This window comes from Hydra viridissima, unplaced genomic scaffold (genome assembly GCF_058129835.1).
Source record: "Hydra viridissima isolate aposymbiotic clone 2 unplaced genomic scaffold, HvirCarnegie_v1 scaffold_15, whole genome shotgun sequence".
Classification (NCBI taxonomy): domain Eukaryota; kingdom Metazoa; phylum Cnidaria; class Hydrozoa; order Anthoathecata; family Hydridae; genus Hydra; species Hydra viridissima.
In genome coordinates this window covers 8,554,318-8,576,625 of record NW_028324314.1, presented here as the reverse complement: position 1 = coordinate 8,576,625, position 22,308 = coordinate 8,554,318, and the positions used below count along the sequence as shown (strand labels likewise).

Genomic DNA, 22,308 nt, shown 5'->3' with positions numbered 1-22,308 from the left:
CAAACAACTATTAACCAATTTTTTTCTACCGTTGAAATCTTCGAGTTTATTTTGAGAGAAATCACAATACCTTTTAACAATAGTTCTCGGAAATTACAAACTTTAAATAAAAACTTTACGCAGATAAAAGATTATCCAAACCAAGAAAAAAAACGCTTTGATTCAGTATTTCCTACTAGAAATTGCATACCATTATCACTTGTGATAGTCAAGGTATCGCAGTATACAGCACAAAATAAAACTACAAATAATATTAACAAGCACTTTTATTGGCTCTAAAGAAACACCAAACAATGTTTAAAAACATTCAAAAAATTAAGATATAAAAAAATGTTAAAGGCTCAAACAATTAGGATATTAAAAGAGACAGTAAAGTCCTCCTTTGTGACGTCGCACTGCGCACTGACAGTCAGTCTTTCTGTTGCTCCGACAAGTTTTGGGTCGCTTGGTGCGCTATATTTAAATAGGAAGAAGGCAGTTCTTCGAACAACTAAGTTTGATGTTAAGAGTTCAACTCTTCCATGAGTTGACTTCACACTGAAAGTAATAGACTCTTCTGCACCGAAGTTGAACACCATTAATTGAACATCGACGATGCCAGATGAAGGCGCAGTAAACATATTTCCGGCAAATATGGGAATCATGAAAGCTGATTTTGCCTTTGAAAGTCCATTGGATACACGTTGGAAACTATTCCCATGCTTTGTGCTACCTTTAATGAAATCACGAATTTCAAAAACATTTTGAAAAAATGTTTCATCTGTTGTTTTAAGTGAATGATATAAGTAGTTTACATATAATAAAGTTACTATTAAAAAAGGCCCCTACCGTAGCATCTCATTTTGAATGGTAAATCAGGGGGTGTAAGTTTGGCAGAAAACATGTCACTCTCTTGCTTGATTAAAAGTAAGTCTGAAATGATGCTTCCTTTCAAATTCACAATTTGACATTTAAGAGAAGATAGCTCAACATTGTTACCTCCTACTCGTATGACCATATTGTTTTCTTGTCCTATATATATCGTAATAGGAAAAACAAATGGAAATAAATTTCATGAAAAACGTAAGCTTAATGACTTGTAAACACAAGATTTTTGCAAATAAAAGTTATCCAATTAGCTGTGGCTTAATTTGCAAAAATATTTTAAAAATCAAGTATTTCATTTGATCTATATATTTTGATGCAAAAATAGCAGATGTTGCAAAAACTTAACCCTTTTTAAAAAAAAGAATAACCTTTGATCGGATCATTGAAAGAATATGCAGGGCTGTTCTTTGCAGGATTCTGCTGATAAATAAAGGAGTAAGCAAATTCAATAGGATCACGTGATATTGCTTGAACACTATATTTGTATTCTGCTGTGCTAGATGGAAAGGAAAGAGTCCATTTACCAAAAAAAGATTTATCAGAATAGGAAATCTGGTAAATGGATGCCATTGAGGTGGTTGTTGTAGCTAATTTAAATGATCCATCTTGATGATGCAACTTGACCAAACCAGCAGCATTTTGAACACTTGCTGAAATAGACACAATGATCTTTTCAAGCCCATCATCTACAACAAAATCTTGAGTTGTTTCTCCTATTTGCCTTTTAAATCTGCTCTTTAATATTTCACCTGATGCAACGACAGTATCTTGCTGCAAACTACTTTTCACATATTCTGTAAAACTCAATATTTCCTTATCATTTAATAATGGGAAAACCAGACCTAAAAGAATTCAAGGCTTATAATTTTATAAATTAAACTAATTTAACAACAACAATAACAACAAAACCAACAGCAACAACAACAACAACAATAATAATAATAATAATAATAATAAAACTGATAATACTGATAACGATAATAATAATAGTAATGATAATGTTATTATTAACACAAGCTACAATAATATCAACAATAATGTCAATAAAAGTTCTACCTGATGTATAAGAAGCAATCTCTTTAAAACTATCTATTCCTGATCCACACCCATCAAGATTTGCAAAAAAAGTAATTGGTGAGGAAGAAGAGGTGGCTGCAGCTTTTAATGCATCCATATTTGATTTTGAATCATCTTTTGCACTAGCATCAGTGAAAACAAACATTGGGCTGCTGTATTGGGGTCCTTTATTAAAAGCATTTAACATGCCAGTAAATGCAAGCTCAGGACAATCACCACCACCCTCTATGCGAAGATTCGAAATAGCATCAATGACTTCAGCTTGTTGCTTCTCACTTTTATAAATAGCTGGTCCAGCATCTATTTAAAGTCAGACAGAAAAAATCTAAAATCTTTATTTTAATAGCTGTTTTTTGACATATCCATCTATAGTTTGAAAGTGACTAATTTTTTACTTAAACAGTTGAAATAAAACTGGTATTTAAAACTTTTTTAATATGAGGTAAAATGCTAGCAGTATTTACCAGGGTCATTAAAAGGAGATAGTATGTAATCAACAGGAAATTTCCTGGTACTGCTAATTATAGAATTTGCAATTCCTTTTGCAGCATTGATTTCATCACTCATAGACCCAGTTGTGTCCATTACAAACATCAAAGTACTGCCACCATCACTAGACATGATCCGTGAAAATTTTTCATCTCCAATCTGTGATTTTATCTGTTTCAAATATTCTTCTGATGCTGTATTCATTTCATCAATTGCGAGTCCATTTGCAATTTCTTTCTAGAAAACAACAAATGAGCATGCAAAGTTTTTAATAAACAAAGGTTCAATAAAATCAAACTTTAATAACCTAAAAAATCTACCACATCATCTACACTCTGCCAACTTTTTCCTTAAGTTGTGATAGTTGTGCTCAAAGAACTACATAGTTGAATACAAAAACTTTTCAATATTTTCAGAAATTCTATCCTTATGATCAGCATAGGGGAGACCAGGGTTAGTTGGATAAAGTTTTATTTTTTGAGCTCTGTGCATTTCTGGGTGAACTTTTTGAGGATGTCAAGCTAATTGTTCACAAAATGTCCTACAAACCCCAAAGCGCAAAATATTGAAAAACACAACATATATCAGGTTATAGTGAACCATAATACTCTTATATCTAATCAAGTTTATTTGTAGCTAATGCTATTACATTTTAAAATTGAAAAAGTGATATAGTTACAAAGGTTACAAAATTAGTAAAAAAAAACACAAAAAACGCTATAACTTCTATGCACATGCGCTAATTATCCTGATACTGCACTTAAAGATGAATTAGTTATGTAGGAAGATTCCATATGAATTCTAAAAGTTTTTGATGAAAAACTCCAAAGTTAAACCCAGTGTTTCAACTTACCCCTGAAGCCAACTAGCCCCGGTCTCCCCTATTACTATTGTTTTATAAGCATATTATCTTTTTTTTCCTCCTCCTCCATCATGATGATCATAATGAGCATCATGATGATGATGATTGATCATGATGATAATTGATCATGATGATCATGATCATGATCATGATCATGATCATCATCATTACTATTATTACTATTACCATTATTACTATTACCATTATTATTATTATTATCATTATTATTATTGCTTTATTTAAACACTGTTGCCACCATTTTTAAAACTTACTTTCATTAAATTGAATAAAGATTTTCCAAGAGTGACACGTGCAAAATCAATAGACCCTCCTTTAGCAGCTTTTAATAAAAACTCTTCTAGCTCTTTTAAAAGCGTATCAACAGGTTTGCGAGATGTTGGATCAACTGAGATAAACTCAGCAGCAACAGCCTTTTGAATTTCAAAAATTGCTTTCAAGGATTTACCTACATGAGTTTAGATGGATTAATCAAATTAAATTATTTCTTTAGTAACTATTATTGAAGAGTTACATAATATAAATTTATTTTTATTCAAAACAAATATCAAAAGTATTACAAAACATCTGCTGTCATAAGTAAAAAATGTAAAAATAAATCGCTGTAATTTATTACCAGAAACTGATTTTCCAGGATTTGTTGAAATGTAAAATGACGTTAAAAATCCTTCAACAAGTGATTGGGCTTTTGCAACACCATCGGCACCTGAAGTGAATATTTGAAAAAGATTTGAAATAACACGTAAGTAAAATTTTTGTTTTGAATGCTTAAGTAATGTTTAATATAATAAGAGTAAACATTACTCAAGTATTTTTATTTTTGAAGATCTGACTTTAAATCTGATTTTAAAGGGAAAACTAAATGAATCTGCTAAATAAGTTTATTTCTCCCTTAAAAATATTTAAATTATTAAAATGTTAGTTCTTAAAAGTTTTGCTTAGTTGAAAAAAAAAAAGGTTAAAAAATAATTGTTTAATCTGCCAGAAATTTAAAAATAAAATTCCAGAAATGACTGTAATACAAATGAAGAGCTTTCAAATTAGTAAAATGTTAGCAAACAAATTACTTTTAATTTCATCAAACAAAATTAATTTAAGAAACTATTTTTCTACTTTCAAAAGTTCTTCTACTTTACCATTAATATTCAGCAGCAACAGCTTTTTGAATATCAAAAATTGCTTTCAAAGATTTACCAACTAATAATAGTATCAAACTGCTTCCAATTTAAACTTATATTTTCTTTCTGCTTTATATTTTGTTCAATGCTTTTTGTTAGTTTTGTATCTTTGATGTCATTGATTAAGTGCATGAACAAACTGAAATTAACTAGGTTTTACCACTCCAAATCTGTAATCTTATTATTATTAAAAAACTCATACCGAGACAGAAATCATTTTTGCAACCAAGTGTTTCAACTTTTAACCCATCACAATCTTTACCACCATTTTTTGGTGTAGGATTATTGCACTCTCGAGTTCTGGTTTGGAAACCTCCTCCACATGTAGCTGAGCAAGGACTGAAACCTGACCATTCACTAAAACCTCCATCTATATTTAATAAGGTCATTTTAAAAAAATATACAAACACTAATTGTAAATATGCACATTTACACATATCTTAATATATGTAAAAGAGATTGGCTTATACCTATAGCACATGTTACATTACAACTTTTTGTTTCTGTACTTGGCCCAAGAACAGTACATGACTTTCCATTTCCTGATTTAACAGGATTATTACATTCTCTACTTCTTTGTGCAAAACCACTTCCACATGAAACACTGCATTCTCCCCAATCACTCCATTCACTATAGCCTCCATCTTCACCTAATGACAGGTGATGCGCATATATACAATGGCTTTTAAGTGTATTTATATAGCATTTCATGATAATAAACGGATGAAGCAAGCTATTTTATAAATATAAATTATAAATGTGCCCTGGAAAATCTGAAGATAAACTAGAACATGTCAATAAAATAGATTCTAATGCTCATATTAGGAAAATACTTACCAACTAAATAAAGATAATCACTTGATTCAGCTCCTAAACAATCAAAACTTGATGTGTCATCACAAATTTTTGAAGAAGTGTCTCTACAATTGTTTTGGGTTGGTGTTACTGTTAAGTCAGCAATGTTGAATCCAACACAAACACCAAAAGAGGAGAATAAAGAAATTGAAAAATGTGAAAAACGTTCAGCTTTGGCTTTCAATTGACATTGACATACCAGGCTTAAAGGGAAAAAAAGATTTGAGATTTTTTAGCAACATTCTGCATTCAACATTCATCTAGCAATTGCTGTAAACTCCTATTTGTAACTAGGATTGTGCATTCAAAAAAGCATGAGGTTCTATACACTTTTTGGCCATATAAAGTTTGAAATAAAATGCTTAAGCAAAAATTTTTAGAATAAGCAGTTAACAAATGTATGGAGTTTCTTAAACTGCTGCAAACAGAAAAAAAAAAGTTACCAACCTTCTAACAAACACAGGGAGTGGTGTTGAATGATTTTTTCTATTGTTAAGTAAAATTTTGCTATTTAGATTTTCTTCATAACATCCTTTTTTTTCATAGGTAGAATCTGAGCAGGTCTCTAATAATGAAAATTTCAACTGAAAAATAGTTTATATTTTTAAATACCCAGCCATAAAATCCTCATTAACTATATAATAGCCTAACTACTTTTTTTGGATGAAATAAATTAAACTTCACCCTCTAGTTTGATTTAACGCTCTAAAGTTTTGATTCTGGCAAATCAATACCAGCTATAGCTTTTCTGAGCAATCCTACAGATGAGATTCTGTCAACACATTTATTCACAACATAAAGATTTTGGAAAACTCCATGCAATACAGATATTGTGCGTACTGCTGTAAAATGTGTTCAGCTATGTCTGGAACATTTTAAATTTACAATGATTTGAAGCCAAACTTTAAATGTATCAAATTTTCTTGAATCTTTTGCCATAATCTAGATTTTTTTTTATAAGAATCAATACAAAAACCTTAAACAGACTTTATCAATTGCTGTAAAACAACTTTATAGCCTCAAAAAAAAAATGCTTGAAAATGTTAAAATATACTTAACATAGCTTGACTACTAAATTAAATATTTAATTTAGTGGTCAAGCTATTTTAGGTATACTTTAGTTTATTTTGCTTGGACATTGATTCTGCTGGCTTGGATTATGGAACTGTGACACTAATGATGACTTAATAAGTTGATAAGTTGCTAAAGCAGTTGCTCATACTTAAGCATGAAACTAATATACCAAATGAACTAAAGGCTAAACTTTTATAATAAGCTTTTAATATCACTTTAAACATACCATAGGTAAAACAGTCAAAATAAGTTCATACTTTACTCCAATATGGTTTAAATGTCTAGTCATTATACAAAAACATTAATTAGAAAAATTAAATACTTAAAGATTCTAGTCAAACTGTAGGATTTTATATGGAAAAACTACCTTTTTTCTATTCTCTTACTATTCAATTTATTTTCTTCTCTTACAAAATCAGTGAGGTGTTTTAATTTTTTTTTCCTAAAAAATCAAATCATGAGCTTGATGGAGTATCTTTTTATGAAAAATGATACCAATTTAATTGTGGTTTATTTGTTTAAACTGAGGGGGAACTGAGGGGCAGTGGAGGAGAGGGGGAGGGGGAGGGGAGACTCCAAGACTTTCTAGACTATGATACTTACTTTAAAGTAAGCATCAGAGTCTCGGAAGTCTTGCATTTACAATACTATTGTCAACAATACTTAAAAGTTAATATCAGAAAAATCTCTCTGACCAAGACTGATGCCAATTCAGTATTAGTATCATAGGACAGGTATCGTAAAAAATCAAAGATCCAGTGACTACACAATACTTTTTGTAACAGACTCTGATGCTTAATTTAAAGATTATACATTCACTAAAAGTTTGAGAAATCATTTTACCAACTTGGAACTTCATAAATACAAAATGATAAAAAATTCTATATTAGCTGTGATAGTACACAAACACTGTATATTTATTAAATTCCACGATTAAAAAACAGACAAACAAATGAAGACTATCTATGTCCTGCAGCTCAGTGTAAAGTATACTTGTGCTAATAAGATTAAAAAATTCATACCAAGGCAAAAATCTTTATTGCAACCAAGTGTTTCAACTCTTAATCCATCACAATCTTTGCCACCATTTTCTGGTATGGGATTATTGCACTCGCGAGTTCTTGTTTTGAAACCTCCTCCACATGTAGCTGAGCAAGAACTGAAATCTGACCATTCACTAAAACCTCCATCTGTAAATATAAATTTTTACCTACAAATAATAACAAATCCTAATTATAAAAAAAGAAATTTATATACACACATCTATACATAAATAACTGTAAAATTGAGATCCACTGATCTCAAAATATAACTGGATAGCATATACAGCAAATTTTTTGAAGCTAGTTCTGGCCTCTCAAGATGGCGGAGGAATTAATAAACAGCTATATAAAAATTAAGAAACTGATGATAATAAAGTTTTACATCTTATGTTTATATATTGATAAATATATAAGTTTTAAATAAAAATCTTTTTTTTTTGATTAAACAATTTTTTTTTTCTTAAAAATAACAGAATATTATGTATTTACATAAATTTCAAATACACATGTTTTTTTGTTTAACAAAACATATTCTTTCAATAACTTGTATGTTAAATTTTCTGTTTTTAATTTTTTAGAATAAATAAAGCATTCAATCATTAAATTCGAAACGATGAAAAATTAAAAAAAAAAAAAAAATTAAGCTAATGCAAAAACTTTAATATTTATTCTAATCTAAAGAAGTTGAAGATTATAAAAATGCTTTTTATTTTAATATTTTTCATTATTTTGAATAAGCGAACATTTATGCTAATCAACGACATCAAATTCTGCACAGCGTCTTTGACATTTTTTTCCCCTGCTAATGTCTACTCTCTAGTCAAATCTTTAGCTGTGCTTATTGTTTTGCCACTCTTTCGCAAATATCCTTTGCTGATTCCCCAAAATTTCTCAATGGGATGGAACTATGGGCAGTTTGGTGGATTTAAGCTTTTTGGTATGAATTTGATGTCTCTCAAATTTGCCACTCTACGGCCTTCTTAGAATAATGACAAGAAGCAAGATCAGGCTAGAACCAGCAGGGGACATGGGGACTTTGATAAAATGGTCTAGCTTGCAAGCATTCTTTGATGTAAACATCTGAGTTTAAAGTTGACGATGTGACAAAAGCTTGAGATCTCAAACCACAGCTGCATATTGCTTGCCACAAGAGAAGTTTCTTACAAAATTTATCCAATGATTTATACTTGAACTTGTTACTGACACATCCACAAACAATTGAAGTGCAAAATTTTGGACCTGGAAGCTGTTTGAAGTCAGATTTGATGTATGTTTTGTCATAATTCTTTTGTCATAATTATGCAGCCATTAAATTTTGTAAGCACTTCATCATAAAGTTTTCAAGCTTGAGTTTTAGCGGTCAGTGATTGCTTATCTGATTGGTTTGGATATTTAATGGCTTTAAATAATACCATCATTACCTAATGTAATTACGCAAAAAAAAATTTTTTTTAATGTGTTAGTGACAAGTTTTAAAAGAAATTCATCATTCTGAATTTAATGATTGCATGCTTTATGATAAAATAAAATACCAATTCTCAGTAGAACTAAGTATAAATTTTAATTTTAACTTGTTTAAATTTAGTTTGATTAATAGTAGTGAAGAAAAAGTATTTATTGACAACCGCTAACAAACTTGACAATGGTGCCAAGTTGGTTAGCAATTGTCATTTTAGACCAAAAAAACATAGTTATTAGGTTAAAAAATGATAACCGTTGGCAGCTGCCAACATGGTAATTTATTAACTGCTTGTACAAAAATTTCAAACAGTTAGCATTTGTTATATAATTTATGTACCTTTTAGTTCTTAACTACCCATAATGCTATTTTTTAGAAGGTTAACAACACAACTCCATGGTAGGTAGCAGAGTTTCTTTTTAAGATAAAATATTTTCGCAACTTGGCATCTTGAGAAAGTTATTTAATTTCTGTATAACTGTAACCATAATATATAATAGTAAGTGAAACAGTATAGTATATAATATAGCTAAAAAAGTATAGTAAATGATTTAAATATTTCTATATTCAGAAACTTATTAAACAATACATTTTGAAAATTTTTTTAAAGGTGTTTTTACATGCTTTTATATCTTAAGAGTGATTATCCCTAAAATTTAACAGATAATTATTGACATTTAAAGATATAAACTTTATACTTATCTTAGATTTTTTAATAGCATACATAATGTATGTTATCAAAAAATTTCCTTCATAATTTTTAAAGTTTTGAATAACAAGTCAAAAACAATTGACTCATTTATTGAGAGCTGGAATATTATAAAGAATAAAATATATTATTTAAAAATTTACATTTTGAATTTAATATTCTTATTAAATAATATATTCATTAACTACATTCATGTATCAAATAATCCTAGAAAGAACCACTGAGTTGTGTGTACTCAAAGCGCTCAGCTTATCATATCTTACTACCAAAATAGAAAATAGAAAATTTATCAAAATTGAAGGTAGACACCATTGCTGCTTGCCATACAGTTATCTTATCAACCTTCTAGCACACTGGATTGGGTAACTAAGAGCTAAAAGGTTCATAAATTATACATAAATATTACATTTAATTGTAAATTGCACTTAAAAAGTATTTTGAATATTTTGAACTTTAATATATAAATAATTTCTGTTTTTGTCTACTTTTTTTAAAATCATTTCATTTCTTTCAATTTTTTAAAAATTTATTTCATAGTCTAGTTTTTCTAACATAAATAACTCTAACTATTTTCTTTTGTATTTTTGTAAAACCTTATAAAATATACATTGGTCACTGCTAAGAGCTCTAATCACCGCCATCTTGAGAGGCCAATTTTGGCTTCAATTTTTTTTTGAAAAAAAAAAACAATAGAACACTCTATCCAGTTATATTTTGAGATCAGTGCTTGAGATAATTGGCTCATACCTATTACACATTTTATACCACAGCTTCTTGTTTCTGTATTTGGTCCAAGAACTGTACATGAGTTTCCATTTCCTAATTTAACAGGATTATTACATTCTCTACTTCTTTGTGAAAAACCGCTTCCACATGAAACACTGCATTCTCCCCAATCACTCCATTCACTATAGCCTCCATCTTGACCTAATGGCATGTAATATTACATAAATAACAACTGATAGTGAAAGTGTAAGCTAAGCTTTTTAGACAAATTTTGATGAATTGAAATTTCAGCAACAAAAAAATAAAATTATCTGATTAAAAATCTACAATAAGTAAGAAATTTATACTTTTACAAAAGTAAGAACTATTGCTAGAGAAAAGATTTTTAACAATCATTAATTTTACAGAATTTTTGCTTTTACATAAAATTATGCAATACAACAATTGATGCTCTCTTTTTAATTACGAAAATTCTAATAATTGTGTTCAGAATTCTAATAAACGAAATAGAAATCACAATAAAGAATGAAAGTTGCATTAAATTTTATACAAATATGGTCATCTGGAAAATACCTATATACTTGATCAGCGCACAGTGAAGAAGTACACATAATAAAATAAATACTTACCAACTAAATAAATATAATCACTTGATTCAGCTCCTAGACATTCAGTACTTGATAAATCATCACATGGATTCAGAAAAGTATCTTTACAATTACTTTTGGCCGGTGTTACTTTTATGTCATCATAATTGAGTCCAACACAAATACCAAATGAGGAAAACAAAGAAATTGAAAAATGCGAGAAGCCTTCAGCTTTAGCTTTCTGTTCACATTTGCATGCTAGGCTTAAAGAATAAAGTTTATGCAAAATAATGCATATTTCATACAATTTCAATTTTAATCTTATCTATTTATTACAGATTTACAAAGAATTGCCATCTAAAAGTATTCTTAGATTTAGAAATCTAATTAACAAACTGTCATTACTTTTTTCTAAAGATTTTTTCAGTGTGAAATCAAGTTGGCAAAAAAGTGCATAAAAAAGAAAGTTTTGAAATTATCAAAATAAAACTGTAAACACAATTGTATAAAATTTTATACTTATGCTGCATGTGTATAAACTAATGTATGTATGTATGTATGTATGTATCTATGTATGTATGTATGTATGTATGTATGTATGTATGTATGTATGTATGTATGTATGTATGTATGTATGTATGTATGTATGTATGTATGTATGTATGTATGTATGTATGTATGTTTGTATGTATGTATGTATGTATGTATGTATGTATGTATGTATGTATGTATGTATGTATGTATGTATGTATGTATGTATGTATGTATGTATGTATGTATGTATGTATGTTTGTATGTATGTATGTATGTATGTATGTATGTATGTATGTATGTATGTATGTATGTATGTATGTATGTATGTATGTATGTATGTATGTATGTATGTATGTATGTATGTATGTATGTTTGTATGTATGTATGTATGTATGTATGTATGTATGTATGTATGTATGTATGTATGTATGTATGTATGTATGTATGTATGTATGTATGTATGTATGTATATGTATGTATGTATGTATGTATGTATGTATCTATGTATGTATGTATGTATGCATGCAGTCTTTATTTATTTAGTTTTATCTTTAATAATATTTTTCTTATGTTAAGCTTAAATTTTATACTTAGTTAATCATGATGTTTAATTGAATACATGAATTCAATTAAATATCATGTATAATTTTAAGAGACCAAAAGAAGGAAAAGTGATATATTTCCATTACAAAACAAACAAGACAAATTTTTTAATATTGATACTTAAATTACTTAGTTTATACTTTTCAACTATATTTTAATGTAGTTTAAAATGCTCCAATACTTTTTGTATTAAAAAATCTCTAAAAATCATGAAGTTTTTTTTGAACTTATAGACAAATTATATTTAGTACTTAAGGTTGTTAAATTAGTACATTAGATTGTTAAAATTTTAGTATATTTCTTAGAAGCTAATCTTTAAAGTACAGGCTAGATATTGCATAACTATAGGATAAGATTAACACTAATATATGTCAACAGAGAAACAGTAGTTTAAATTCAAAACAAATTAAAAAAAAAACAGTTGTTGTAAGATTAAGTATTCTTTGAACACAGAATTTAGTTTTACTAACTTTTTTTTTTTAATTTTAACTTGCCACAACTTGTAACTTTAGTTATTGGTTGACAGTTTTAACGTTTTTTAACAATTTTAACTTCACAGTTGATGTGTTAATTAATGCATGTCACCACATATCAAAAGGAGTCTACATACCAGTAGGAACTCCTTTTAATAAATTTAAGGTGCTTTCGCATATCTCAATATAAATACACTGCAACATCTGTGGTTCTTAATAGAAAAAAACTTGATTCCTAATAAAATAATTATTTTAATACAAACAATATTTTTTTGACTAGAAATGAATTTTTTATTATAAAAAAAGTTAAGAAAAAAATTAACTTGTAATACACTGTAGAGTCGTCTAAAAAACAAGCAAACAAACAAAGCAAAAACAAAAAAAAGAATAAACCACATGGAATTTGTCTGATTTCTTAACCCCTTAGGCATACTTCAAATAAAACACTTATTCTAGCCCATTTGTATTGCTTTAGTATTGATACTTTTTTAAAGGATGCCCTATTTCAATGATACATTTTTAAGCACGTGCAGAAACGTCATACGATAGAATATTAAATAGCTTAAAATTTCGGTTGCGAAGTTGTTAATCGAATTTTAAAAATAAACCGTGTTGTTTAAGTTTCAGCGAAAGTTCACAATTGTTAACTTTTCGCTACACTTGAATTACTTTTTCAATTTTTGTTTTGCTTTTGTAACGGATTTATTTTGTATAACGGATCAAGAATTCTTGACAACTCAAGACTCCATCTTTTCTGTTTCTCAGTGCACTTCTATTTTCCAGTAAGCGTTGATTGCTTTTTAAAGAACTAAAATGGAACTTTTTTCTAATAATTTTTCAATTGTTTCACAGCTACCTGGGATACCTTATTTTTCATGAAATGTATTGGCGTTACGTTGTCAAAAGATTTGCGTTGATCTACCGATTAAGAATATATGTGCATGAGTCAAAATTAACACTGAAATTACTTGCAATCTTTGAAATGAAATTTCAAAAAAAAAAAGAAAAGTTATTTAATTGTTTGATATTCAACGTGTCATTATAAATACCCCCTGTTAAAATTTTTATAAGGTTTATCTTATTTTTATTGTTTACGTGTCAAAAAAGTCGAAAACACGTAACAACTTAAAAAGCAAATACGTATTGAACTTAATTGTAGTGCAAACTCACAAATATTTGAAATTAATGTAATAATAAAATGCAACATTCTAAGGAAGATAATGGAGAAAAAAGAAATTGCAATAGAAAAAGTTTCCTCAAAAGAAAAAGAACGCGAGCTGAATTTTCAAGTTGAAAAGTAAAAATGGTAAAGTCACAATTCGCTTCAAAAAGAGAACTATGTAGGCAATGAAGGACGTAAAGTGTTTTTACGCAGGTCTTCAAGTGCAGGTCCTGCTTATTGTAGTTAGAATAAAAATTTTTTGATTGGCAAAGATGACGGTATTTCGCAAGTTTTCCCTAAATATAATTACTATAGCAACAGCTAAAGAAAAGAAAGAAACTTCAAATTAAAAAAAATTTCAAATGTAAGAAAGAAATTTATATTAGTGCAATTGTTCTGGTCCAGAAAACAATTTCAATGAAAAGAAGATTTTGAAAGGCCTAATTTAAAGAATGATACATACAATTTTAAAATCAGTAAAGTAGACTCAAACAGACTTTTTAAAAAGTTGATGATGTGTGAATTAAAGCTTAACATGTTTTAATAGCAAGCTTTTACAGCCAAATATTTTCCTAAAGACATTCCCCTTCTTTTTACAAAACTTGGGACCAATATGAACTTTGTTTCCCTGCATTTCTGTAAATTATAAAGTATAAAAAGCACAAATCTATAGGTAATTCATGCACACTAGTTTTAAAATTCTCATTCTAAAACTTTTGGCAGGGCCATTCCAGCGAGATCCAAATTTTTTAAATAAATGCCATATCTAACTTTGTCTCTGGTAAAAAAGTAGCATTAACTGGATTTGCAGCTATGAAAAGTGTTGGTTTTGCAAGAACTCTTTTTTCTTTATGGAACATTTCGTCCCAAATGTTTGATTAGAAGATTCCTTCAACAATTACTTCCTTGTCATTTTTTTTTCCCTCAAAAATTACCAAGGTGCATGTTAAAACAATAACGCTTTTGCAATATAAACGTCAACTGTTTGTTAAATTAAAAGTTTAATGGCAAAAAAAAAAAACACTTTGCAAAAAAAAAAAAAAAGTCGCTGTATTAAAAGCGGTCACACTAAATGCATAATCGCACATCTAGTGTTTAAGACAAAATTTCTTTGAGGTTGTCTTATGTATAAAGGTTTTTGATGTTGAGTCGAAGAGAGGGTAACTGATTAAATAAACCCTATTTTATCTTGGGGTGATAGCTTCAACGATTATATTAAAAACTTCAGTTATTACTGTATTTTTCTGAAATATATATATATACAAGGTTTCCCACCGGTAGAAATTATGTTACTGACCTTTTAACAAATGCAGAGAGCTGCTTCGGATCATTGTTTCTATTGTTAAGTAGAATTTTGCCATTTAGATTTTCTTCATAGCATCCATACTTTTGATAAGTAGAATTTGTACAGCTTTCTAATAATGAGAATTACTTTATTACAGGTATAACGAACATTTAGCATTTTTTAACTTATATCCCAACAACCTCGTTTATAATACAAGAACATAGCGTAAGTTCGTTATTAACGCGTTTTTTCAGTGATATGACAGTATTTAATCAAAATATGTATTAGTGTCAACATGTGTCAGGTGGATTGGAGTTGTATTTTACATCTGCCTAACAGTGATTTTCAAATCATTTGTCAGCGCTTTTAACAAATATTACTCAACGTTTTGAAGAAAAATTGTTAAAGTTCGCAAATGTGTTTGGAATTTATTTCAATGCATGCTGGTGTATGTTATAAATAAAAATGATGTTTCAAAATCTTTTTCATTTTTCAAAATCAATCTTAATGCTTACCCACAACGTTGCTTAATACTGATGCTATTGCAACGCAGACTAAAAATATACTCCCCACCATTATCTCCAGTGGTTGCTCTTTTTTTTTTTCTACGTGTAAAAGAAGTGTACTTTACTGCTCATTAATTAAGGAATTATTGATGACCTTGTTGGTATTGGATTATTTTTATACTTAAGTAGGAGTGAAAATAACAGCAGTTGTGTAAACTATTATTTCCATCTGCAAATAAATCTGATCAAACTTTCTTCAAAACACATTTTTGCAATTAAGTTTTTTGCAACAGTTGTAATAATATCAATAGATGTTATTAGTTAATTATATTGTAATAATATCAATAGATGTTTTTTTATGCATGAAATATAATTGATGGGAGTAAGATGATGGAAGTAAGTTTGAAATTCCAATTCAAGGTGGAAACTTGTCTCTCATACGATTGAACTTTTACTTAAAAAATCAAATCCATAAAATATAAAAATTTTAAACTTTTTAAGACTTATCAGAGTCTTCATACAACAGGTCACTGTTTTACCTACTAACCAGCGTAGAATGGTTAATGACAATTATAAGTCGGCTGAATAAGCGGGCATTCTTGCATGCTGCATGTAAGAGTAAGTAAAGTTCAGTTGTTTACTGTTCGATTTTTTTTGAGTTTTTTATTTAGACAAACTTTGCTCCAAATCTCCAGTAAGTTAGTTATTAGATTACCCTTTAGAACAAAAACGAAGAAGATTAAATAAACAAAAGGAGTGCGGTATGGTTCTACGTACAAAAGAAAATAAATAACAAAAATACCGCACTTAATATTAATCGAAGCTATAAGGAATTTTATAATTATAATATATTATATTTTTTATGATATTAGAATTTTATCATAATTTTTGGTTTTTTTTTTTTAGCCAAACTACCTGATTATTTATTAACATTCTCTGTTAATATTCTGATTAACTCACAAAGTTTCAAATGCTGAATTCTTGCTGAAAAAAAAATCTCTGATAAATAAATACGATTGCCCTGACGACGCACTTCTTTAATGTTCATAACTGAAGTAATTTGCTGCTCAAACACCACATAGAATAGAAAATCTTCATGTAATCTAACAAAGAAAAATGTAAATTGAAAATGAAATAGTCAAGTCTCAAAAGTAGTATCAAATAAAATTGCATAGCACCTCCTATTTCTCTCCCTAGTGCTTTTTTAATTAAAAAAAAAAAAAACCGTTTTCAACTTGTAATGAGTTTTAAGGAGTTAAAAATAATTGATAAATTTTTATAGATGAAACAATATTTAAACCTGTTTTTCTCTTGGGCCTAAAGTATTCACTTAGTAAGATTTACTTTTTTAACCTCATATGTTATGTACTTTTGTTTCAATCGTTGTATTTTTTTTTACTTCAGCTGTAAGGATGACACTAAAAATTATTAACTTACTAAGTCTAAGAGTTTATTAAAAAACCTCAAAATAATAAGAATCCAAACAATAGATATAGTTACTTGGTTCACTTAAATTTGAGAATAATTTTAAAGGGCATATTTTTAATGCAGGTTAGATTCCGTATTAAACAGAAATAAAAAAAAAAAAAACAGAAATAAAAATTTATTTTAGTTTTTCAATGGTATCATTTCGTTTTTTTATAAACACATTAAATCTGGTGCATTAACATCAAAGTTTGTGAGGAATTTTTCTTGATTTCATTTGAAGTTTGTGAGGAATTTTTCTTGATTTCATTTGAAGTTTGTGAGGAATTTTTCTTGATTTCATTTGAAGTATGTGAGGAATTTTTCTTGATTTCATTTGAAGTTTGTGAGGAATTTTTCTTGATTTCATTTGAAGTTTGTGAGGAATTTTTCTTGATTTCATTTGAAGTATGTGAGGAATTTTTCTTGATTTCATTTGAAGTTGTTTTTGCTTCCTGGTCTTTTTGTTGTACATTTAGCCTTTCAAAAATTAAAAAAATACAAAAACGGTATAGGTTCGAATTTGGAATTTTTTGAAAATTTTACATCCAGGGAAACTTGCTATCCAAATAGAATTTACATCCAGAATAGAATTTAGGCTGAAACTGTTGCCAAAATTAATTAACTAAGAATCTAAATCAGGTTCTGTTTTTTTAGTCTGAGTGAATTTTGCTCATGTATGAATGAATTTGGAAAAGCAAGAATGCAATGAAAATTACAAGGGAAATGCAGCGTATCTTAAAAATCACCTAATTGCAAACATTCATCGATTACTTAAAGTTTATGCCTTCACAGTAAAACTGTTCAAGTAGATTTTAATCCCCTAAATGATGATGACGAAGAATCTCAAAACCCAGTTTTTGAGAAAGAATAAAACGTGGATTTCAATGACATTTTAAAGAAACATTTCTCTCCTGACTGTAGAAATATTTCTCTTCCTCTGGTTGCTGAAAAAACAGCTAAAAAAGAAAACTAATCACTGCGTTGAAGGATTGTTCTCAAGTACTTTTTGAAATGTGATACATTCAAAGCAACTTAAACCAAACAAAGAAGTTTTGATTGATGCTTTACCCAATAATGAAACTTCTCAGTTATTAAAGATTTGTTAAATAGTGATTGAAGGAAGTGCAACTCAACAAGAGCCGGCAGATAACAAATCAATCAAAAGATAATTCAATTCATCTATGCATATTCTCATATGTTGATGTTGCAACATTTTTGTCGTTAAAAATAATTTGGTTGAAAACTTCTTAACAATTATTAAATTTGTTTGAGAATTAAATGAAAGATAAAAATAAATATGATTTAAAACACAAAAAATCTAAATATAAGTTGAAAAAGAAAAATGATAAATAAATAAAGAATGAAAATTTAGATTAAGCTTTGCTTGTTAATACTATTTTTTTAATCAGATGATTGTTTGAATTGAATGAAAGCAGATTAAAAAATTCAATGTTATTATAGATGATTTCACTGTAAACATTGTTCGGTAAATTTAGGTCGAGAAATCAACTTACCAAACAATAACATACAGAAATTTATAAAATGTTAACAAAACCAATGGTGATAAGCTGTTCTCGTTAAAAGAACCGAAAAAACGAGTTGTGAAATAGAATATCAGTAGAAATTAACAAGAAAGAAACGCACTTAAACTTACAAAAAAAAAAAAGGTATATTTCATTAAGTCATTCGCAGCATCTAAATCAATTTGTTTGTAACTGAAACTTTTTAAACCAATTTTTTTTCTTCAATATCAACAACAACATGCGTCTTCCCTCATCGTTTAGATTTTTAAAACCGTTTTTGTATTATTAAACAGTCCATTTCTGCACAGTTAAAGTATTCCTAATGTCTATTTAAAAAAAAAAAAAAAACGTCATAACTCACCTAAAAAAAGAAAATAAGAGGATAAATTAAATAAGAGGATATAAGCGTAACAGACAGTTTTTAAAATTAAGACAATTTGTCTTTTATAAAAGCGGCTGTTTGTCAATGCTAAAGCACTTAGAGAGAGATTAACGCACCATGTAACATTTTATAAATCTTTTAAAAATGTTTTCAATATACTTCACAATAACATTTGTAGTTTTTTACCTTTTTATAAAGATCTGCTGGTGGTTTTGGATTAAGTCATATGGACTTTTAACAATTGCTACACCACCTACAACACCGTTCTTTGGAAATTCTCTTCAACTTCAAAGCGATCCAGCAAAGTTCAACAAACAAATATGTGAATGGAGTAGAGTTTACGGTAATGTGTTTTGTGTGTGGCTGGGCTTAAAACCAGTCATAATTTCGTCTTCAACAAAGTTTTTAGAAACACTTTTAACCAGCCAAAAAGTTATCAGTAAGTCGTCTACCTACGAATTTCTGCATGACTGGCTAAAAACAGGTTTGCTAACAAGCACAGGAACAAAATGGAGATCTCGTCGTCGGCTTCTAACTCCTAGCTTCCATTTTTCAATACTCAACAGCTTTTTAAAAATCTTTGAAGAGCAAGCAGCTCGTTTAGTGGAAAACTTGCGCATTTCTGCTGAAAGTGGGGAAATAATAGATGTTCAGGTTCCAATCAGTTTAGCCACTTTGGACATAATATGCGAGACATCGATGGGTGTAAAAATAAACGCCCAAAGCTGTCCAGACTCTGATTATGTAAAAGCGATCAATACCTTAAACAGAGAAATATCAGAACGATTTAAGAACCCATGGCTTTGGTCAGATATTATCTACAAGCTGTTTCCCTGTGGTAAACGTTTTTACAAAGCGCTGGATGTTGCTCACAAAGTGACTAAGGATGTCATAAACCAACGCATGAAAATCCGCTCTTGTGATGCCGAATATGAGAGTCCATCAACAGAAAAGAAGTTCTTTCTAGATATGCTGTTGGATATATACAAAAGAGGTGAAATTGACGCTGAAGGCATTCAGGAAGAGGTGGACACATTTATGTTCGAAGGTCATGATACTACCTCTGCTGCATTAAGCTGGACTTTATGGTTGCTAGGACGCAACCCTCATGTTCAAATGAAGCTTCATTCAGAAATCGATAAAGTTGAAGAAAGCGGAGGCTCACTGCATGAAAAGGTTCGAAGCTGTAAATACCTCGAGTGTGTAATAAAAGAGTCTTTGCGAATGCACCCACCAGTTCCATTATTCGCCCGAGAAATTGAAGAAAATATGATCATTGATGGTCAATTTGTTCCCAAGGGTTCTCAAATTGATACTTTTGTAATGATGGTTCATCACAATCCTGAGTACTGGGAAGATCCGTACACTTTTATACCTGAACGTTTTGAGAATGATGAGCTTGCAAAGCGAAACCCATACAGCTTCATTCCGTTCTCTGCAGGACCAAGAAACTGTATTGGTCAGAAGTTTGCAATGATTGAAGAAAAAATACTGCTATACAGTATTATGAAAGCATTTTGTGTGAAATCCATGCAAAAAGAAGATGAAGTTCACGGAGCCATTGACGTAATACATAGATCAGTTAATGGAATCATGATGAAGTTTTTTGAAAGATAATTCTTTTTAATAGCATAGTTTTAGCGTTCAAAAGCTTGAAATTTAATAAACCTGAAACAATATTTGTAAAGATCAGTTTTTGAAGTATTTTACTGAGTTTAGAAATAGTTGATGATACAATTAGCTATTAACCTGCAATAAACTTTTAAAAACAACTTTATTTTTATAAGATTTAAATATAAGTAATTTACATATTCCCATTTATTTTAGGTCTATGAGTTTTAGGTACAGAATTTAACTTGGTTGATAATAACTTAAACGTGTTTGATGGGTTCTGGATATTCTTACTAAAATAAAAAAAATGTTCAGGTCAGTTAACCTTAATTTATAATCGGAAAGTCTCTTTTACAATTTTTTTCTGTCAAGTTCACAATAAACAATTATGACATTCATAACTACAAACCAAAATGGATCAATGCTTAGTAAATACTTGGGTTCAGAAAAAAACTCCATTTCTTTGAATTGCCACAATACAAGATTCGTAACTTAGAAAAAAATAGGAGCCTTTGATAAAGGAACTATTCTATTGAACAACAGGTCATTTACTCAACCATCAAAATATTTCCAAACAGAATTATTATTTTTAGAAGTCATCATTTTTTATTTCTACAGGTAGAGCAGAAAGAGAAGATAATAGATTATTTTATGTTCATCTTTGGACCTCCCAGGACGTCAAATACCCATTAAGATGAGATAATAGATTTTTACAGACATTAATTTCAGCAAAATAAAACACAAGCATTTGAAATGACTTAAAAATTCGACACATTTTTATTTCTCAGATATTTGGTGCAACAGTTTTGTCGTTAAAATTATTTTCGTTAAAAAGTTCTTCACGATTGTTAAATTTGCATCTATTTCACCTCTCCCATTCTCTCGCAAATCTCTCGCAAGTACATCCCGAAAAAAAATCCATAAAATATAATTACATGTTTTTCGATAAAAAAATTGTTTTTCCATAAAAAATAGGTTATTTTTTATGGAAGTCCTTATGTTTTTTAACTAAATCTCTATGTGTTTTGCATAATTATCTTTCACAGTATTGCCACTACTATAACGTTTCATATCATGTTTCATTTTACCCTTACATACTGTGTTATATTCGTTATTGCATAACGCTATTCAAAATAAAGTGAATTTGCCAGCTACATATCTACTTTTTGTATTCCTATGATAACGAAAATACTTTTTCTCGCTTTTCTCGGTGGTTCATTGCATTTAGGAATAGTGACGTCTACACTAAGGTGCCCCACATAACCATCATTAAAATAGCCTATTTCCTCTTCATTTTATGGTCTAAAAACAGATGTAGTCCTAAGCAGTTAACGGAATCATAATGAAGTTTTTTGAAATTCGTTTGAACTTCGGTGCTCAAACTTTTTTTGAGTCAATGAAGTTTACTTTAAGATGTTTTCTGCTGAAGCTTTTTAGCCATTTACGTAAGTGTTCGTGGCTCAAGGCTTCGGCAATCATAAACGTTCGTTAAACAATAAATGATTTATCATCAAACAAAAGTTAATCAGGGTAATTGATGATGCAACGAATACCAACTTAGCATTTTATTTTTTCAAATTGATTAGTTTGAAAGTGAAACCTGTCATCGCCATAAAAAGAAAGCAGTTTAACTAAAATATTCCCTTCTCATAGTTTGCAAAAAAACACTTCAGAATTATTGCCAAATGAGGGCTTTTCAACCAACAACATGTATAGTTAGAAGCAAAAACGGGGGTCAGAAAGTAATTTGGTAGAAAATATTTTTATAATTTCGCAAAAGTTCCTTTTCCGCAAAAACATTAAACGGCAAATAAACAC

General features: G+C 29.0%; 1 protein-coding gene and 1 pseudogene across 3 annotated transcripts; one reads left to right on the top strand and one right to left on the bottom strand.

Moving 5' to 3' along the window:
- Positions 1-248: 248 nt before the first annotated feature.
- On the bottom strand, positions 249-15,677 carry LOC145192802 (uncharacterized). 2 transcript variants are annotated; one of them, XM_090072882.1, is made up of 16 exons: positions 15,517-15,677; positions 15,014-15,131; positions 10,987-11,207; positions 10,379-10,558; positions 7,443-7,610; positions 5,794-5,911; positions 5,329-5,549; positions 4,962-5,141; positions 4,694-4,861; positions 3,930-4,019; positions 3,568-3,761; positions 2,409-2,670; positions 1,924-2,244; positions 1,236-1,709; positions 829-1,011; positions 249-712 (listed from the first exon to the last, which is right to left on the bottom strand). In XM_090072882.1, the coding sequence occupies exons 1-16, from the start codon at positions 15,575-15,577 to the stop codon at positions 342-344; spliced, it is 3,330 nt and encodes a 1,109-aa protein (XP_089929008.1). In that variant the 5' UTR covers positions 15,578-15,677; the 3' UTR covers positions 249-341. The 2 variants fall into 2 exon arrangements, with proteins under 2 accessions (XP_089929008.1, XP_089929009.1); XM_090072883.1 differs by lacking the exons at positions 5,794-5,911; positions 7,443-7,610; positions 10,379-10,558; ... (1 more) ...; positions 15,014-15,131; positions 15,517-15,677 and having other exon boundaries at positions 4,962-5,224; positions 5,329-5,463.
- A 721-nt stretch (positions 15,678-16,398) lies between these two features.
- On the top strand, positions 16,399-20,688 carry LOC145192945 (cytochrome P450 4V2 pseudogene; annotated as a pseudogene). The gene has a single exon (XR_016447678.1). The product of XR_016447678.1 is annotated as a cytochrome P450 4V2 pseudogene (transcript).
- Positions 20,689-22,308: the final 1,620 nt, after the last annotated feature.